Genomic DNA, 18,144 nt, shown 5'->3' on the forward strand with positions numbered 1-18,144 from the left:
TAATGGCAAAGTGTCAACTCAGGGATCTTCAAATACCACACAGTGCATCATCATCTCTATCATGCTGGTCTTAAGAGTCAAGCATTTCACATGCCAGAATAGCTTATCATTGAGAATAGTATCTACTTCAGTTACTATATCAGATAACAATTAATTGTACAAGAGGAGAATCTAAAGATACATCTACCATGTTTCCTCGAAAATAAGACTGGCTTATATTAATTTTTGCTCCAAAAGTGCACCAGGGCTTATTTCAGGAGATGTTTTATATTTTTTTCATGTACAACAATCTACATTTATGCAAATACAGTCATGTCATCTTCTAGTTGCTGCACAATAATGGAGGGTGGGGTTTCACTTAACTAGGGCTTATTTTGGGAGTAGGGCTTTATTACGAGCATCCTGAAAAATCATACTAGGGCTTATTTTCAGGGTAGGTCTTATTTTGGGGGAAACAGAGTAGACTGACACTTTGGGGAGCATAATCTGTCACTGATAATAACAAAAGGAAGCAGCTTTACCCTCAATGCATTTTGGGTCTGCCATCCTTTACAATTCATTTCTTAGAGTCCCTGCTCCCCTCATAATGTGTCTTTAAAATATATCTATAAAGGCTTATGTTGCTCCTTTTCCTGATCATTCTGAGATTACTCAAGGTTTTCTTCTCTTCATACAGATGTTGTGCCATTGCATACTGTACAGTACTATTTATAATGCTAGATAGCCACACACTCGCCATTGCAAAAGCTGAACAAAACTATTTCATGATCCTAGGGCCTGGCTACCTTATCATCCTTACCTAAATTCCTGCTTGTCCTCTTTCGTGGCAGATCTGATCAGATCCACCACACAGTGTATGAGTGAAATTATATATTAGAAAGAAAATAATTAGGAGAAGAAGATCTTAATTGATATTTTTTTTAAAAAAGGAAGAACTAAGAAAGACCAAGATACATGCCAGACATTATCAGTTAGCTACAATTAGCTGTAACAAGTTATGCAAACCCTACACAAATACCAGTAGGATTCTGGGCATTATTTATCAAACAAAATATACCAAGTTTTGTTCCAGGAAAGTGAAGATGAAAAAAATTAAATGAAAACTGTAAAAATTGATGGTTAAAACACATCTTAATATAAGCCATAGTCAAGTTTTGGTAGTGATATTATTTAACATTCAACAGAAATGCATAACCCCATTGCTGTAGAACATGTACCTTTATCACCAAAAAATAGTCTATTATTACTAGATGATCCTTTTTTCCCTGCTCACCTGCTGTTGAACTTCTCTGGATGTTTTTCTCGCATTATGTGAAACCTGTGAGCAATTGAAGCATCCTGAAAGAAATACAAAACAGAATTATAATTTTTGGCTGCAATACAAAATATAAAAAACTAGTACCAACATGCTAACCAAGCAAGAGGCCTATTGTCTGGCTCCTATTTGTTTTCCCATCCATGCCTGTCTTTTGAACTTACTAAATGAACTGCATATTGCCTGTGAACAAACCTATCTTCTACATTTGTAGTGTGCACTTCTTCTGGGCATGCTTTGGGCATTGCTTAAATCTGCAACAATTGTAACTAGGTAATCTATGGGTGGGAAATGGTACTGGAAAAACTCATAGAAGTGTTTTTAAGCTTCTGTTTACCGGATCCCCCTACCCCATTTAATATAGGGTGCATCTGAAAACATAGTAGGATACAAATCAGATTTGTATCCTACTACATCCTGGAGCTAGAGAGAAAATAACAGCTACTTAATATATCAATTAAACAGCACTTTTCCAGATAGATTTTATAGAATATTACTATAAAGAAAAAACGAATGTCTATTCTGTTACTTACAGGTGACATTTCCTATAAACTTCACAAGAAGCAACAAAACTTTGTAAAAATTAACAAAATTAAATGCTTAGCCTAATATGTGAACATTTAAAGCAAACCTATTAATAAACTTGCAAAGTTTTACTGAGCAATATAAATATTAAAAAATTATTCTATTACTGAGTGGCACACAATTAAGAGCTGAGCATGGACAGCACAGCTTTTGACTGCATCAATGAACAAAGTGAACATTGTTAAGTATAACAGTAACAAGAACATTATCTTCTTACTGTTATAGTTAAAGAGAATTGTTAAAATCTGTTCTGATAACTAATTATTTTTAAAATAATTATTTGCTATGGCAACATTTCTAAAATATATACATATGATTTTTTTAAAAAAAATCCTGCCAAGGATCCGACAGAGAAGAATGTGAATTCTTAAAAATAGAATCCAAGTTAGATGCATCTACTGGAAAAATTAATCACAGAATTTAGCAAGTTAATGGGGCAGGGGGCCTGTTTGTTGATGATGCGGGATCGCTTAGAAATGCATGGCTTCTTCTTTCAACACGTGGCTGAAATGACAGAGCCAGGAAGAGGGACCATGTGGGGGAAATATGAAAGGGCTTATTCATTTTTTGATTAGCCATTTGATACTTCTAATTCTGCAAAAAGGAAGAAGAAGAAAAATCATAGACAAAGCTGACAAAACATGTTTTTGTGATTCCCTCAGGAGGGCAGCATGCAATAGGGGGAGGAGCCAGGGCTAGCCTCTCGGTTTGGCAGAATGAAATGAGTGAGTCTGTCAGGCTCAGAGGGGGAGGGGGAGAAGGGCAGCAGCCTCCCAGATGCTCCTCCTGAATCCTTCATCTGCTCCCCACTGTCAGAGGACAGAACGATGTGTGTTCCATAACGTCTCCTAGGCCTGCCAGACCAATCTGCTGCAGGGTATATGAATCAGCTCAAATCTGACACTTTAGAAGCCAATTCATTTCAAGGGGGCGTATATTTATTCAGATGTACCACTGAAATAAAAGAATCTTAATACAAATGTAGTTAATGCCTCTCCTCATAAAAGAAAGATAGTGAGAGGATGGCGGTCATTAATGAAAAGGGAAAACAGAAGTAGGGATAAAGCTGAGGGGGCAAAAGGAATTTTCCAAGTATTCCTTGCCTAACTACAAGGGTTGTGAAATAAGAATCCACCAGCAGCTATAAATGGAGGTCTTGCATCATCAGGTCTTGAATCCTTCATAGTAGTGTGCTGTCCTCACCACCTCCCCTCATTTGACTATATAAAACATTTTTTACTTCCAAAAGGCACAGGAGATTGGCCAAGGTAGGGGGAAGTAGCATTCACCTATTTGGGACTTTAGGAACTGATGCTAAATATCTAAAAGACCTTTAAGGTTTTTTTTCTTGCAGTTATACTGAGATTCTTCAAAAAGCACCAATAGTTTTCCTGGTTAACTAATCAAAGCCCATATACAGCTAACATTTAGGGTTTTTCAATAACTTGGTTTATCTGAAATCCTGTTGCACAGTTATACAAACAACGTAACTTGCCATAGGAAATCTATGTGGACCTTATATGTTGCATCCTGGATCTCACAATTCACAATACAACAGATAATGCCACATACATAACTGCACAACAGGATTTCTGCCATTAACTACCAACATTGCAAAATATAGACAATGCTCCCAAGTTCTACAAATATTGGTTGTGATTTGCAAGCCAGCTCTCATTTGTATTTTAGCAGATGTATTTTTTAAATACTAGTTGTGATTTGAATGGTTGTTTATTTTATTTTTGGAAACATATTTGCAGACACTGTTTGCTTAAGACTTCCTCTTCTGTTTTTATCGTGTTACATTTAATGAAGTGAATTTCTTGTATGTTCAGCATATCTTTCATAGTCCATGTGAAATAATAGCATATTTTGTGACCTTCTGTGTAAACTACTGAACCTTAACCTGGCTTCTCAGAACTTGTATTTGCCAAAGACCAGAAAAGGAGTCTGAGAGACTAGATGTAGATGAAAGTTGAAGGGTTAATATTAAAGTACAGTGAAGTTGTGAAAATACCTGCACTTTGTAATAAAACAGTTGTTTCCCATGTGTGTGATTTGCATTTATCTTCCTGCTGAAACACTTTTCTGAATATGTGTTTTGACTAAATAATTTATTTAGACAAAATTATTTTGCAATGACAATATCCAGCTCATAATATTCAAAGGAGACACTAATTATTTGTGGCATCCTTTTCACAGTGTAAGATTTTGATGTAAAGTGCTACTTCTATTTTATTAAGCAGGCAGGTTCTATTATGTCATGTAAAGGCACTAATTTACAAGTTATTATTTGAATACATATTTTTGAATAGAGTTACAAAAGCTTTACTTTCCTGGCTCCTCAAAAAATAACATGATTTTAAATCACTACTAGTAGAATCTATTGTCCTCAATGAAATGATTTCCTCAAAGGAAAGAAAAAATAGTTTCAATAAACTAAGTTTGCATTTTCATTATCATCAAATGAATGATTAAAAAAAACCTTATTATTCTGATCTACAGCCTCAAAGCAAGCCAATAAATTTCCTAAACCCCACCCCCCTTCCGCTGCAGAATTCACACAGAGCTAGGCACTTTTACCTGAAGAGTTCTAACCAACATTAATGCGTCCCAGCCACTCACTCTCAACAGCATTTTTTAAAAGACAAAAAATAGCCAGGAAAAATACTGTCCCAACAAATCTATTGCATTTTCTCACTAGAGTACTCCCATCCCACAGCTAATACAACAAAGTTCCCACAACATTTTCAGGTGAATGATAGCACCAAGGAAGAAAAGTGATACAGTCTGTCTATCAGCAGAGCTCTATCTAGTTAGGTATAAAAACCATGGTAAGCATTTACTTACAGAGGGGAGCACTCTAGCCCCACCCTCTTCATTGTTAATTCCAACGACCTTGCATGCACGGGTGGTGACGAGTGTGAAGAGAAAGAGTGCCACTATCTGTGTGCACTCTGGTTGTGAACTGATATCCTGGTTTTCCAAGATCCCAACTCAAATTAAGGACCCACATGGAAAACAGAGGCTCCCCCTCAAACTTGTCATCTTCCACGTATAGAAAGAAAAACAGACAGAGGGTACATGTCTACAATGTCCCCCTCTGCATATGAGTATTCACTAAATTTTGTAATCTCTGCATAGGGCTTGGGCTGGTCCTGTTTGGAGAGAACATGGGAATTCTCAGTGGATTTAAGAAACATTATGTATAGAATATTTAAATGAAACAGAAGCTCTGATATCAACTCCTCAGTACAATGGAATTCCAATGGGATCAGAAAATATCACAAACCTCACTCAGTAAAAGTTTGATTATTCTGTAAATGAGGATTTAAGAGAAAAGAGTGACTATGATGAAACCCTATGGGACTCCACCATTGTTTGCATTAAATATTTCACAGAATATACCAGTCACAACAAAGGATTTGAAAGGAAAGAGGTGATGTACGCAGATATTCCTTGGAAAGTGTTCCATCCATCAAAATATCAGTGAAGAAAGAAGGGACATAAAGGGAGCAAAAGACCTTCAGGTGGAGCTGCAGGAATGAAAGATACAGGCAATGGCAGCCCTATCATGAGTTATACTGGGCCCCTTCTTTTAGAAAAGGATCTGGAAAGGTGGTCAAACTAGCCCCTCCTTGCCGTTTGCTCAAAACCTCACTGTGGAATGACTGCCCCCCCCCGCAATATGGCACCAGAAAAAGGAGTGCCTCTACCTGGATTTGCTCCAAGCTTTCCATAATCTGGCATTCCTCTATGAGTATCACCGCAATTCCACATCAGGCCCCATTAGTAGAGTTTTACCACAAGAAACTAAGCTGTAGCAGCTGACCACCAAGGCATATCATGGATGTCAGCAACCAACCAGGCATCGGACACCCATAAATTGAGGCTAAGCTGTATGGCGGCCATGCTTATGTAGAACTCCTGGTAGCCTGAGCTGGCTAAGTCTTACTTTGTCAAAAACAGTGTGGCTTGAGGCAAGCCAAGCTGGTTGCTTAGGTGGCAGCATAGCATAGGATTTCAAATGTGTGCCATTATGCTAAAATACAAGGGAGGAGAGTGATCTGGGTACTAGAGAGCTCTGTAAAGACGTGGTTTCCTCATTGTTCAGAATTTTAAACCAGTTTTGCAAATAGTGGTTTTCCAAGGAAACCTGGCTGACATTAACACAATTAGCATTATGGGGTGAATGTAACTCTTTATTATGATTAACATCAACAAAAGACTAGATATCCTAAACCCTAGCTGTGAATCTTGTGTCTGCATTGGCTTCAGGCATAGATTTCCCCAGGCTTTAACATCATTTTAATTTTCTCATCATAATCACCTATCCTGCTATACAGATTAATGAAATAGGGGATGTAAACCACTTTGCATGCTTGAAGTGCTATATAATATTAATAGCTGTATAGGGTTTCAATTATGATAACAAAGTGTAGCACTATAAGCACAAATAATTTATAATTGGTATACTTTAAATGCAATGTTATTCTCATTTTGTGACAGGCCTGGACTATAAATACACACAATTTGTGGAGTATGGATCTGAAATTCAGATCAAAAGGCTCTTTGCATTAACATAACTACTAAGTGAATAATGTATATAGTATCCTTAGTGCTCAAATTTCTTTGCAATCTGTATCTTTTTATATCCTCACACCAGCACTGCAAAGTAGATCACTATTGTTACCAGTTTTCTAAACAGCAACTGTGGCTGGAAGATTAATTATGACGGTCTGTCTGTCCCTTTGGAACAACTGGGGGGGGGAATCCCCTGAATTGGAGGCGTGGATATGCTGGACAATAATGCATATAAATACAGAGGTTAGAAAACTTAACATCCTTTGGACTATAGTCATGGACTTGTTTTTCAAAAACAAACAAATTTCTAATCTCTTTGGCAAAGCAAGGGTGGAACCCCATGCTGTTATCTTCCTGTTTTCACCAGTGAACCATCCAAGTTGCACTAGTAATTGGTACAACTTGAAAAAGGAATGGCTCTGAATAGCAAAATGGCACATGTGGACAAACTCTAACTTCTCCAGTGTATGAAAGAGATTCCAGCCAACAACCAAGTTCCCTTATCAAGTTCAGCTCTGTTCCCAGATAGTACCTCCTTTTCTCTACTATTGCTCCTTTGTGGTGGCGATGGTTTTGATTTCCATCCCATCCCATAGTTCTAGAGCACTCTCTAAGTGGTTTACAGCGTAATTATGCAAACAATACTTTGCTCCCCAGCAAGCTGGGTACTCATTTTACCAACCTGGGAAGAATGGAAGGCTGAGTCAATCTTGAGAGGGATACCTGTACGTGTCAGGATTGAACTCAGGTTGTGAGCAGGGGCTTGACTGAACTACTGCAGTTTAACTACTGCATCACAAGGCTCCTTCCTTTCTGGGATGTGGTATCTGCAGTTTTAAATCTTTCAAGGAGAGAAAAAAAGATATTAGCAGTGGCATATAGGAGCGGGTCAAACTGCAGAAGCCTCTGTGCTGCAAGGTCAGAAGACCAGCAGTAATAAGATCGAATCCACGTGACGGAGTGAGCTCCTGTTGCTTGTCCCAGCTCCTGCCAACCTAGCAGTTCGAAAGCATGTAAAAATGCAAGTAGATAAATAGGGACCACCACAGTGGGAAGGTAACAGCGTTCTGTGTCTAGTTGTGCTGGCCACGTGACCACGGAAACTGTCCACAGACAAACGCTGGCTCTATGTCTTGGAGACGGGGATGAGCACTGTGCCCTAGAGTCGGAATGACTTGATTAAATGTCAGGGGGAACCTTTACCTTTACCTATAGGACTGATCATATTCTCTGCAGCCAAAGATGGAGAAGCTCTATACAGTCAGCAAAAACAAGACCTGGAGCTGATTGTGGCTCTAATCATCAGCTTCTTATAGGAAAATTCAAGTTTAAACTGAAGAGAGTAGGAAAAACCACTGGGCTAGTCAGGTATAATCTAAGCCAAATCTCTTATGAATACACAGTGGAAGTGAAGAACAGATTTTAGGAACTCAATTTGGTGGACAGAGTGCCTGAAGAATTTTGGATAGAGGCTCATAACATTGTACAGGAGGCAGCAACAAAAACCATCCCAAAGAAAAGGAAATGCAAGAAAGCAAAGTGGCTGTCCAACGAGGCCTTACAAATAGCAGAGAAGAGAAGGGAAACAAAATGCAAGGGAGATAGGGAAAGTTACAGAAATTGGAATGCTGACTTTCAAAGAATAGCAAGGAGAGACAAGAGGGCCTTCTTAAATGAACAATGCAACAAAATAGAGGAAAATAATAGAAAAGGAAAATCCAGATATCTGTTCAGGAAAATTGAAGATATTAAAGGAACATTTTGTGCAAAGATGAACATGATAAAGGACAAAAATGGTAGGGACCTAACAGAAGCAGAAGATATCAAGAAGAGGTGGCAAGAATACACAGAGGAATTATACCAGAAAGATCTGGATGTCCCGGACAACCCAGATAGAGTGGTTGCTGACCTTGAGCCAGACATCCTGGAGAGTGAAGTCAAGTGGGCCTTAGAAGGTATGGCAAACAACAAGGCCAGTGGGGGTGATAGCATTCCAGTTGAACTATTTAAAATCTTAAAAAATGACACTGTTAAGGTGCTATATTCAACAAGACTGTATATTTCCCCCGGCTTATTTAACTTATATACAGAATACATCATGCGAAAGGCTGGGCTATTGCCGGAAGAAATATCAACAACCTCTGATATGCAGATGTTACTACTCTGATGGAAGAAAGTGAGGAGGAATTAAAGAAACTTTTAATGAGGGTGAAAGAGGAGAGTGCAAAAAACGGTCTAAAGCTCAACATCAAAAAAACCAAGATCATGGCCACTGGCCCCATCATCTCCTGGCAAATAGAAGGGGAAGATATGGAGGTAGTGACAGATTTTACTTTCTTGGGCTCCATGATCACTGTAGATGGTGACAGCAGCCACGTAATTAAAAGATGCCTGCTTCTTGGGAGGAAAGCGATGACACACCTCGACAGTCTGGGGCCAGACTGACCAATCACAATTTTGCCACTGCCGCGAGCTCCACAGTGTCTTCCTATCCATTGCTTGTGATGGATTAGCCACTCTGCAACCTGGCAGAGAGGCTCGTCATCCCACCTTCTGCCAGGAGTGGAACGGAGCGATAGGAAGGCACTGCGGAGCTCATGGCAGCAGTGAAATTGTGAGTGGTCAGTCTGGCCCCAGGGGGCCAGACCCCTGTTATCTGCACCTCTGGTGGGATATTCTTATACAAATACATCTCTAATGCTAATTCAATTCAGGCTAAATAAACTCAAGATGTGTCTATCCTAAGTTAATGCAATTAATATTTGCTCAATACAGAACTATGAAACCATATTCCCATCGAATTTGTACCCAAAACTTGTGCCCTTATTTATTTATTTATTTATTTATTTATTTATTTATTATTTACTTACTTACTTACTTACTTACTTACTTACTTACTTACTTACTTACTTACTTATCTGTATCAGAACACTGCTCAATTTAAAAATATGCATGTATATAAAATACAAATAAAATTCAAACAAATTAAAATACCAAAATGATTAGATTATTTTTGACCAGAAGTGGGTGACTTCAATAGTAGTATCTCAGCCATGTACTAGATCTTCTTTTCTAGACATGGTGGCTCATAAATTGCATGCACATAAATGCTGCATTGATTGAATTTCTCTACACTCACAGAAAATTTTTCCTATATCTAAGTAGCTCCTTTTTTACTTTATTATTCTTTCATCTTCCTACTCCAGAGTCTATTAAGTGACATCCAGGTGATCCAGCCAGAATCTTGTCCTGGTGGGAGATCCTCTTTAGCATTCATCTACTCAGCAAGGTGTGCCATTTTTACTCTCCATAGGTTTAGTTTAGCCTCTTCTGGTGTAATATTTAGAGCTTGATTACTGTGCAGGAAGCTTTTCCTCAATTTTAATCACGGTTTGATGCCGTATTACTTTTTTTACTTGTTATTTATAATCTCTCGGCATACTCCAGCAGGACATTACCAGACAGATAATAGACTTTTTCAGTGGGGGTAGGCTTCAGGCAACCGGTAATAATCCTGCATGACTCATTAAGGGCTACATCCACTTGCCTGGCATGTGCTGGTTTATACCACATGGCCCTGGTATATTCTGCTGTGAAGTACCGCAGGGACAAAGCTTGTTCTAATTGTTTGTCTGACCCAGCCAATTCAGTAAATTTTTTCTGGCTTGTGTACAATTATTATATATTAAATTTCACTGAAAGGTGTTCTCAGAAGTTATTCAAACATTCAGTGGCACTGAATATGCAGAGTTCTCCCATGTCACTATAGCACAGGTTTTACATATGTCTGGAAGCATTTAAACTTAAAACATCAATCCAGAATGAACTAAAGCTCTTTGAAGTAATATATTTTGATATGGGGTGTATAGCAGGGAACATGTTATTGCAGACTGTATAGCTGTGATACCTAGTTCTTACATGGTTTTTAGGCAATACAAGGCTGCAAGTGAGCCCCAAACTGTATTTCAAGATAACTGGCCTCAAATTACAGGCAACGTACATGCCAACTTCTAGTTTGGGAAAATGGGAAGGTGGGGACCCAATGAGAATAAAAATGTTCCCCTAGATCACTGGTTCTTAACCTCGGCTTACTCAGGGGTTTTGGACTGCAACTCCCAGAAGCCTTCACCACCAGCTGTCCTGACTGGGGTTTCTGGGAGTTGCAGTTCAAAAGCATCCGAGTAACAAAGGTTAAGAACCACTGCCCTAGATCTTCATGCACTGCCCACCCTATCGAAGAGGAAGGTAAAGGAGGAAGTACAGACTAAGCTTAGCACCCACTGTTCCTTGTAGATAAAAACAAATTAGACATGTTTCTAAAAGTAGTGACTTGTGGAAGGGAAATGAATGAATATTTATTTTCTGCCTCTGGGGAAACATGTACGTTTTATAAAGTAGGATGTTGCAGGCTTGACAATCTCCCAAATCCTGGTGCATATTAAAGGGTGCAGTTCTCATTCCACTTTCTAACTTCAGTTTTACTCCCCAATTGGAAAAGTGAGGTGGCATGGTCTATGTTGTGAGATAACTGTGTATCTCATCTAAGTAACTATATGTTTACATCAACCCCAAGGGACATTTTCTTCCCTATCTGTCTCTCTGTGTATAGAATAAGAGATACTTCTTTGTCCTACAAGCAGATTCCATATAGAGTAAATGAACAACAACAAAACGTAATTTCAAAAGATCAGAGGCTACACGGTCAAGGAGAACCTGTAGTATATATGAATTGCCTGGAATCCCAGTTTTGAGAGAATGTTAGAATACAAATTTATTTACTCAATCAGACAGTAAATCAACCCATCAGCATTTGGGTTGGCAATGAGTTCCATAGTTTTCTTTCTAGAGCAGTGGTTTCCAACCTTGGGTACCCAGGTGTTCTTGGACTATAGCTCCCAGAAATCCTGGCTAGCACGTCTAGTAGTGAAGGTTTCTGGGAGTTTTAGTCCAAGAGCATCTAGGCAACCAAGACTGGGAGCCACTGCTTTAGAATCTTCCACTGCATCTTTGAGAATAAATTTATATTTATATATAGATATCTCATTTTCAATTGATGTCAGTCACCTGGGGAACAGTAATCAAGCACAATACAAATATTCCATTTTTTTCAAACAAAAAACAAACAACTAAGAGTAATGAGCATGGATCTACTTATTTCAACTTATTATTTGAAGTCAACAGTCTCACCTCTGTGTACCAACCTTTTAAATATTTTTTAATGCTGGCATATTGCCTGTTTATAGCACTTTTTACCACTGATGCCTAAACTGAAACTTAGAGAGAGGTTTCTTAAGCAAGCTCCCCTTCCAATATTTCTGAAAGAATAATGAAATCTGTTGAGCTATGCAGGATTACAGTTTCAGCATTTGAAACTTACACAGAGCAATTCAAACAAATGTTATGACATTTAAGATAATGAAACTCTTCCCTAATGCCAAAGTGTCCAACTTCACGTATTAGAAGTCAACAGATGTCCATATACTGAAATGCCAAAAGAAAGTTAGTGCCTATTTTGATTAATACTTCAAATCAGTCCATGGTGTCTCTTTAAAACTGGCATGCATTACTCCAAAACATCTATTCAAAATCCATTCTAGGAAACATAGCTAGACAAAGTGTTCCCAAGACAAAAGGAAAACAATAAAGCACTGTATAACCCTTTTAGCAGTGTGAGCTGCTTATTATTGACATACCATTCATTGCAATCAGCAAATGATTAATTGCAAACTTGTTACTAAATTGACCACTAACAAAAAAAGAAAAGGGACAAGCTTCAGTGTACTGTTAAAGAGGGCAAAAAAAAACCCCAACCCTAACCCTTCTGTTAAGAATGATTGGAGTCTTCTTGTAGTGAATTAAATTCTAATCAATACCCTTGTTGACTACACTGTGGCATAATTACTTCCTTAAATAGCATAGGTACCCATTATTGAGGACATTTGAATTAATATTTAACCTAAATGTATTTCTCCAACTACTGAATCAGCATTTTCAACTTCAACTTTCACAATTAAATGTTCTGCTTATTATCATCTGCATGAGTCAAAGGTTCCCTCCTCCTCCTAATATCATTCTGTCTAAAATGTATAATGTAGCTACCAACAAAGCATACAGAGATATTTAATTATTTTAATGCAATTTGGTGTGTAGGATTACCTGTGAGGAGGCTAATGAAGAAAGTTCGATTGATGTTGTATACAGAGTTATTTTTTCCCTTTTTCTTATGAACTCTTTATAATTGAATTGTATATGGTTACATAATAAAGTTATTATTTGAAAAAAAAAACTGTTTTGCACTGTAAGACGGACCCATTTGGAGTAGAGCTATTTGTTTCAGCAGCAAACTCAGGACCTTCAACTCTTGTGTTTAACACTAATGCACAAAATCAGTATGTGAAGGGCACAGGGGATAGGCTTATGACCTCTAAGCTTAACCCTCCCCATCCACAATTTCCCCTTTCTAACCTTCTTGTCCAAGTGTTCCCCCAACTAAAAGGCAATGACATTTAGAACCCCCAGCTGTGGGAGAAGTATATGTGTTTGTGTATGTCTGTGTACAGCTGAAGACAAAAACTTGCGGGTGGGGAAAGCACAAAGAACATTGTCTCCTCAGCAACAATTTATTTCTGCACTGAGTTACAATGTTTGCATCTTAAACTAGTTCCACCCTGAGTGGAAAAATCTGATTCTAAATGGAAGAAACAGGACTACCCAGAGCACAGGGCATGAGATTGAGCATTCACTGATTCCTTCTTTGACCCCATATGCTGTTTTGTGTCTAAAGTATTTTAAACAGTGCAAGCTGCACACAGGACCTGCATGTTCTTCAGTCTCCACCATCTTCCTGCTTTGGAATTTGCTCTGGTGCATGGTTTCTCTTTAGAAAAAAGCATGTGAAAAAGCCATCTTGTTTTTCAAGCTGAATTATGCTCCCAAATTCTTCTTGGAAGTAAGTTTCAGATTAAAAAACAGCTGCATGTTCTATGTACCTTTCCCCCCTAAGAAATATTGTGCTTGGTGGACACATTGACAATGCAGTAGTAAATTAGGTAGCACAGTGGAACTTTTAAATCTCTGGAAGATGCACTGAGAAAGCACCAGGAGGGGAGGAAAGAGAGCATCCCTCTGCAGGGCAACAGAATTCAATGCAGAATTACAGCAGAGGTACCTATGTACCTGTACTACATATTTATGTGTGTTTGATGCCACTTCAACTGAAATGGTCCCATCTTACAAAATCCTAAGATCTGTGGTATTGTTGAAGTACTTTGAATTTTCTATTGCAGTTTAACAAAGTGTAGAAAATTCTCAATGCCTCACCAAACAACAAACCTGATTATTCTGTAGGAATTGGCTATGAGTTAAAGTGGTATCAAATTGCTATACTGCAGATATAAACCACATACCACACCTTCTGCTCATCTGTTGCTTATAATTAAAAGTTATCATCATGAAATATGTAACAAATTGTAGGAAAAATATATTGTTCTGTTTCCAAAATAGAACTTTATCATGAAAAAGCAAGAAATCTGTGGAAACACATATCAAGTTTGCCTACAATTATTCCAGGTATGTTACTGGAAAACATTCATGTAGTTAATAGAATCAAATACACTTTGTATGTGTATCACCGCCTGGAGGATTTTGATGAGAAGAGGGGAATAACTTGCTTTATTTTTTATCAGAGAACTGCACAGATCATGTAGGCATTACTTAAGTAATCACTAATTTAGTTTTTTTTGTTCTTGTTGCCTAAACTCTCATTTAAAAAAATTTTCTGAAGGGGAAGCACAGAGATCTGCATCAACTTTAACATATTTGTGGGATTCTTGTGTAGGAAAAGTAGTGATGACAAGACTTAACAGATCTCTTTCTATTATCAATAGCAGGCAAAGTGTGTCCAAATGCTACCTAATCGTTGCTCTTCAACTGTAGAACTGCAAATGTCTTTCCATAGCTTGGTGACATGTAGACTTCCTGTGTACACTCCATAATGTGCCATTCAGAATAATGGGCAGGGAACAGTTCTAAGATGCTCACCTTACATTATTTAAATAGACAACATAAAAAGAAAAAAAAACTATCCCCAATACTTCTAAGGTCCTCTATACTGTAATTTTGAGTAATATGATTTTTAAAATTTCAGCATTTTTTCGCATTCCCATAATAACAGGGTCTTTTTGAAGATAACATTTAAAAATTGGAAGAAAACAAGAACAGAAAGTGATAAAATGGCATCAGCTGCTGAAAATATTAAATTTAGCATGCTTTGAAACAGCAACAACAATCTACCCAACTTCTTAGTTTTTCATTATTCTTTCACTAAAAAGTATCAGATTATGCTCTACTGTGCAAATTTTTAAAAGGCAAAACGTGCACATTTCAAGAGATGATTAAACATCTGAAGCTAAAATAGCAACAGGGAAAAAAAGCAACAGTGAAGGTAGAACAGATAGGTTCATCTGCTTGATACACTGCCAAGGCAATACATATTTGCAGAGACTGCACTACCCAAATCAGGCTTTCCACAGGATGGAAAGGACAAAAGCCATCACGTAGGAACTCATGGGCATACAACAATTTGTTTGGAGACATCATGGATATGCTAGCGATCAGTGAGATCTCCACGGGGTTTTTTAAAGAAATTATCTAAAAACTCTATGGGTGTTTTTTTAAGGAATTATCCCAATGTACTTAAAACACACAGAAAGCTCCCTTAAGAGGTAAATTTTACCTGTTTATTTATCACAAGCTTGTCCTGATTCTCATTTGGCAAATCAGTCTGCTTTTCTTTTTCTTTTTTTAATTGGTCAATTGGGAGATAGCATGGTTTTTACATACATCTCATGGCTCAGGCATATATACGAAAAACCTGCCTGCCTCGAGCAGGCTATCTCTTCCCATCCTGCAGAAAGATTGCAACAAGAGGAAATGCTGACTTGTCTTAATCTATCATAATCTATCATAATTCCAGTGCAGAGCTGGAAAGGACCCTATGGATTATCAAGTCCAGCGCCTGTCAGGGAGGAACAGTGGGAAATCGAACTCTCAACCTCTACCTAAACCATTGAGCTATCCAGCAGTTCACAATCTGATGCAGACATAACAAAAGTCCAGAAGACTTCACGTTATTTTTCAGAATGACTCCAAGGACTAATCCAATTCCCTGCTGCTGTCTCCATCCATGTGCAAATGTACTTTAGCCACTCACATTGTGAAACCATCATCAGCGGGCCAATTCTGAAAATGGGAGCGTGTCCCCCACCCCACCATAGAGGATCTGTAGAGGGAGGCTGCCACAGCAAAGTTGATATGCTCCTGCATTTTATTCCCAACCCATGCAAACTGACAAAGGTAATTCATTCTCTGTGGAATTCATGTCTGGGGTGGGAGAGCTGCCCCCTTCCACCATACAATTTGGCCTCTGTAGCATCTTTATTCCAAGACCCATGCAAGATGTGGGACTAAATGCTCCACTGCAAGCTGATGAAGCCATTACAACAAAATGTACATAGGAAAAATGAAACACAAGAGTACTTGTGAGCTCATGTGCCTTGTCCTCCTAATGAAGTGACCATATTCTGTAGCCACATACAAATGATAATGGATGTTTTCAGATGAAATGGTACAGATTCCCCAAAAAACTTTCCTGTCATCCTTCTTATGATCCTGGAACTTACTGTCTAATTTTTTAGTAGTGACTGATATGAACCAAAGTTCATCTCCTCCACCACATATCCACAAACAAAGCAGCAGTTTAAATCTCTCAGGCATTATAATATCACTGTGGCAGCCGGGGGGGAGGCAGTGTGTATTATGCATAATTAAATTGAAACCACCCAGAGAGAGCTGTAAACACTATGGGGCAGTATATAAGCAGCACACTTTTTTTTTTTGCTTTATAAAGCAAAGATGTCTTCTTAACTGAGATGTTCTACTGTAAAATTACATCTGAAATTTGCAGAAATGCAAATTTTAATACAGCTCCTCTTAATGAAGGGCTGAAACATTGCATACAGTGTTGTAAGAGAAGCAAAATATTCCTACGATAAAATAATCAGGTTTTGACACAGTAATTATATAGCTGTGAAACTATGACTTGATGGAGATAGTATTGTATTTTCTACTCATATTTTTTCCATGAGATCCTCTTTAATTCTGATACACAAAACCAACAAACTGACATGCTATGTATATTGAGTAGCCTTTCTGGATACCAGCTGGGTTGGCTGCATGCCTTTCTAATGGTAATGAAGTCACACAGCTGCTAGGACACAATCAGCTGGAGTTCAGATCATCCTTAGCTGAATGGATAGCTACTGACTGGTTTCTTATCAGGAACCATTTAGGGTGGTTTTAACAAAACGGTAGGGTTAGATAGGTTTACATGGTTACAGCAAAGGACCTTTAAAAATGAATTTAGTGGAGTTTGAATCAAACACCCCCCTTTTCACTTATAAATGTTACTTCTGTGCTCATCAACTCAAAGAAAGAAAGAAAGAAAGAAAGAAAGAAAGAAAGAAAGAAAGAAAGAAAGAAAGAAAGAAAGAAAGAAAAGCTCTATTTACTGGAATGACAAATGACAAAAGACATAATAGTCCTCTAATGTTTTAAAGATCTTTGAAGAATTGGCTTCTACACAAGCAGTGTTTTCCCACTGATGGAAGATTCTTTGTCCCAGAAGGCTTTTATCGTAAAAGGAACTTCCAGCAGTTCCCCTATCCCTTATCTGGCTCTTCGGCACCCTTTAAAAACTGATATAGAAGGTTTGAGGACCCATCAGAACAGTATGGAAGATGGATGGACACCATTTGTACAAAGCACGCTAATATTTCTTAATCAATCGGCACAAAATATTTGTTATATATTAAACGACATTTCCAGGTTTTTAAGGCTCAGATTTCAACAGTATAGTGCTCAGATCAGGAAATATCATTCCATCAGACCACAGCCATGAGAATCGCAACTGGAGTCAGCTCTCAAAAGTAATAATAATATAAAAAATGATTTTTTAAAAAAAGCAATTCTCTCCTACAGTTTTTTAAAGTATTTATTTACTATGAACAGAATTCTATGAACAGACAGATGGAGTGGCCATGGGGAGCCCCCTCAGCCCGATTATAGCAAACTTCTACATGGAGCATTTCGAAAAACTGGCCCTGGCTTTGGTACCCTTCACACCCACAGTCTCGTTCTGATATGTGGATGAAAACTTCTCAATTTGGAACCACAGTGAAGAAAAATTGGAATAATTTCTAAACCATATCAACAGCATCCACCCAAATATACAATTCACCATGGAAAAACAAATAGAGGACCAACTCCCATTCTTAGGAGTTGTACGCAAAACTGACCTCCGAATGTGACACAAGGTCTACAGAAAACCCACCCACACAGACCGGTACCTACACAAAAACTCCAACCACCACCCACAGCAAAAAAGAGGCATAATCAAAACACTGGAAGACCGTGCAAATTGGAACTGTGAAGCTCAGTTTTCCAGCACTGAACTCAACCATCTGAATTGGGCCCTACAGGCAAATGGCTACTCCAAAAATGAAATCACAAAAGCCATCAAACCAAGAAAACACCAAACTGAAGAAGAAAAACAGCCACCCACAAATAAAGTATTTCTGCCATACATCAAAGGGGTCACGGAC

At 38.2% G+C, this 18,144-nt stretch overlaps 1 protein-coding gene across 2 annotated transcripts in view; it reads right to left on the bottom strand.

Annotated features, from left to right (window-relative positions):
* The window catches only part of DGKB (diacylglycerol kinase beta), a 316,591-nt gene that overhangs the window by 128,694 nt on the left and 169,753 nt on the right, over positions 1–18,144 (bottom strand). For both annotated transcript variants that reach the window (XM_020781534.3, XM_020781524.3), the window contains one exon: positions 1,274–1,338. In XM_020781534.3, coding sequence (XP_020637193.3) covers positions 1,274–1,338 — 65 coding nt within the window. The remainder of the gene's footprint in view (positions 1–1,273; positions 1,339–18,144) is intronic.

Source organism: Pogona vitticeps, chromosome 6, assembly GCF_051106095.1.
Source record: "Pogona vitticeps strain Pit_001003342236 chromosome 6, PviZW2.1, whole genome shotgun sequence".
NCBI classification, from domain to species: domain Eukaryota; kingdom Metazoa; phylum Chordata; class Lepidosauria; order Squamata; family Agamidae; genus Pogona; species Pogona vitticeps.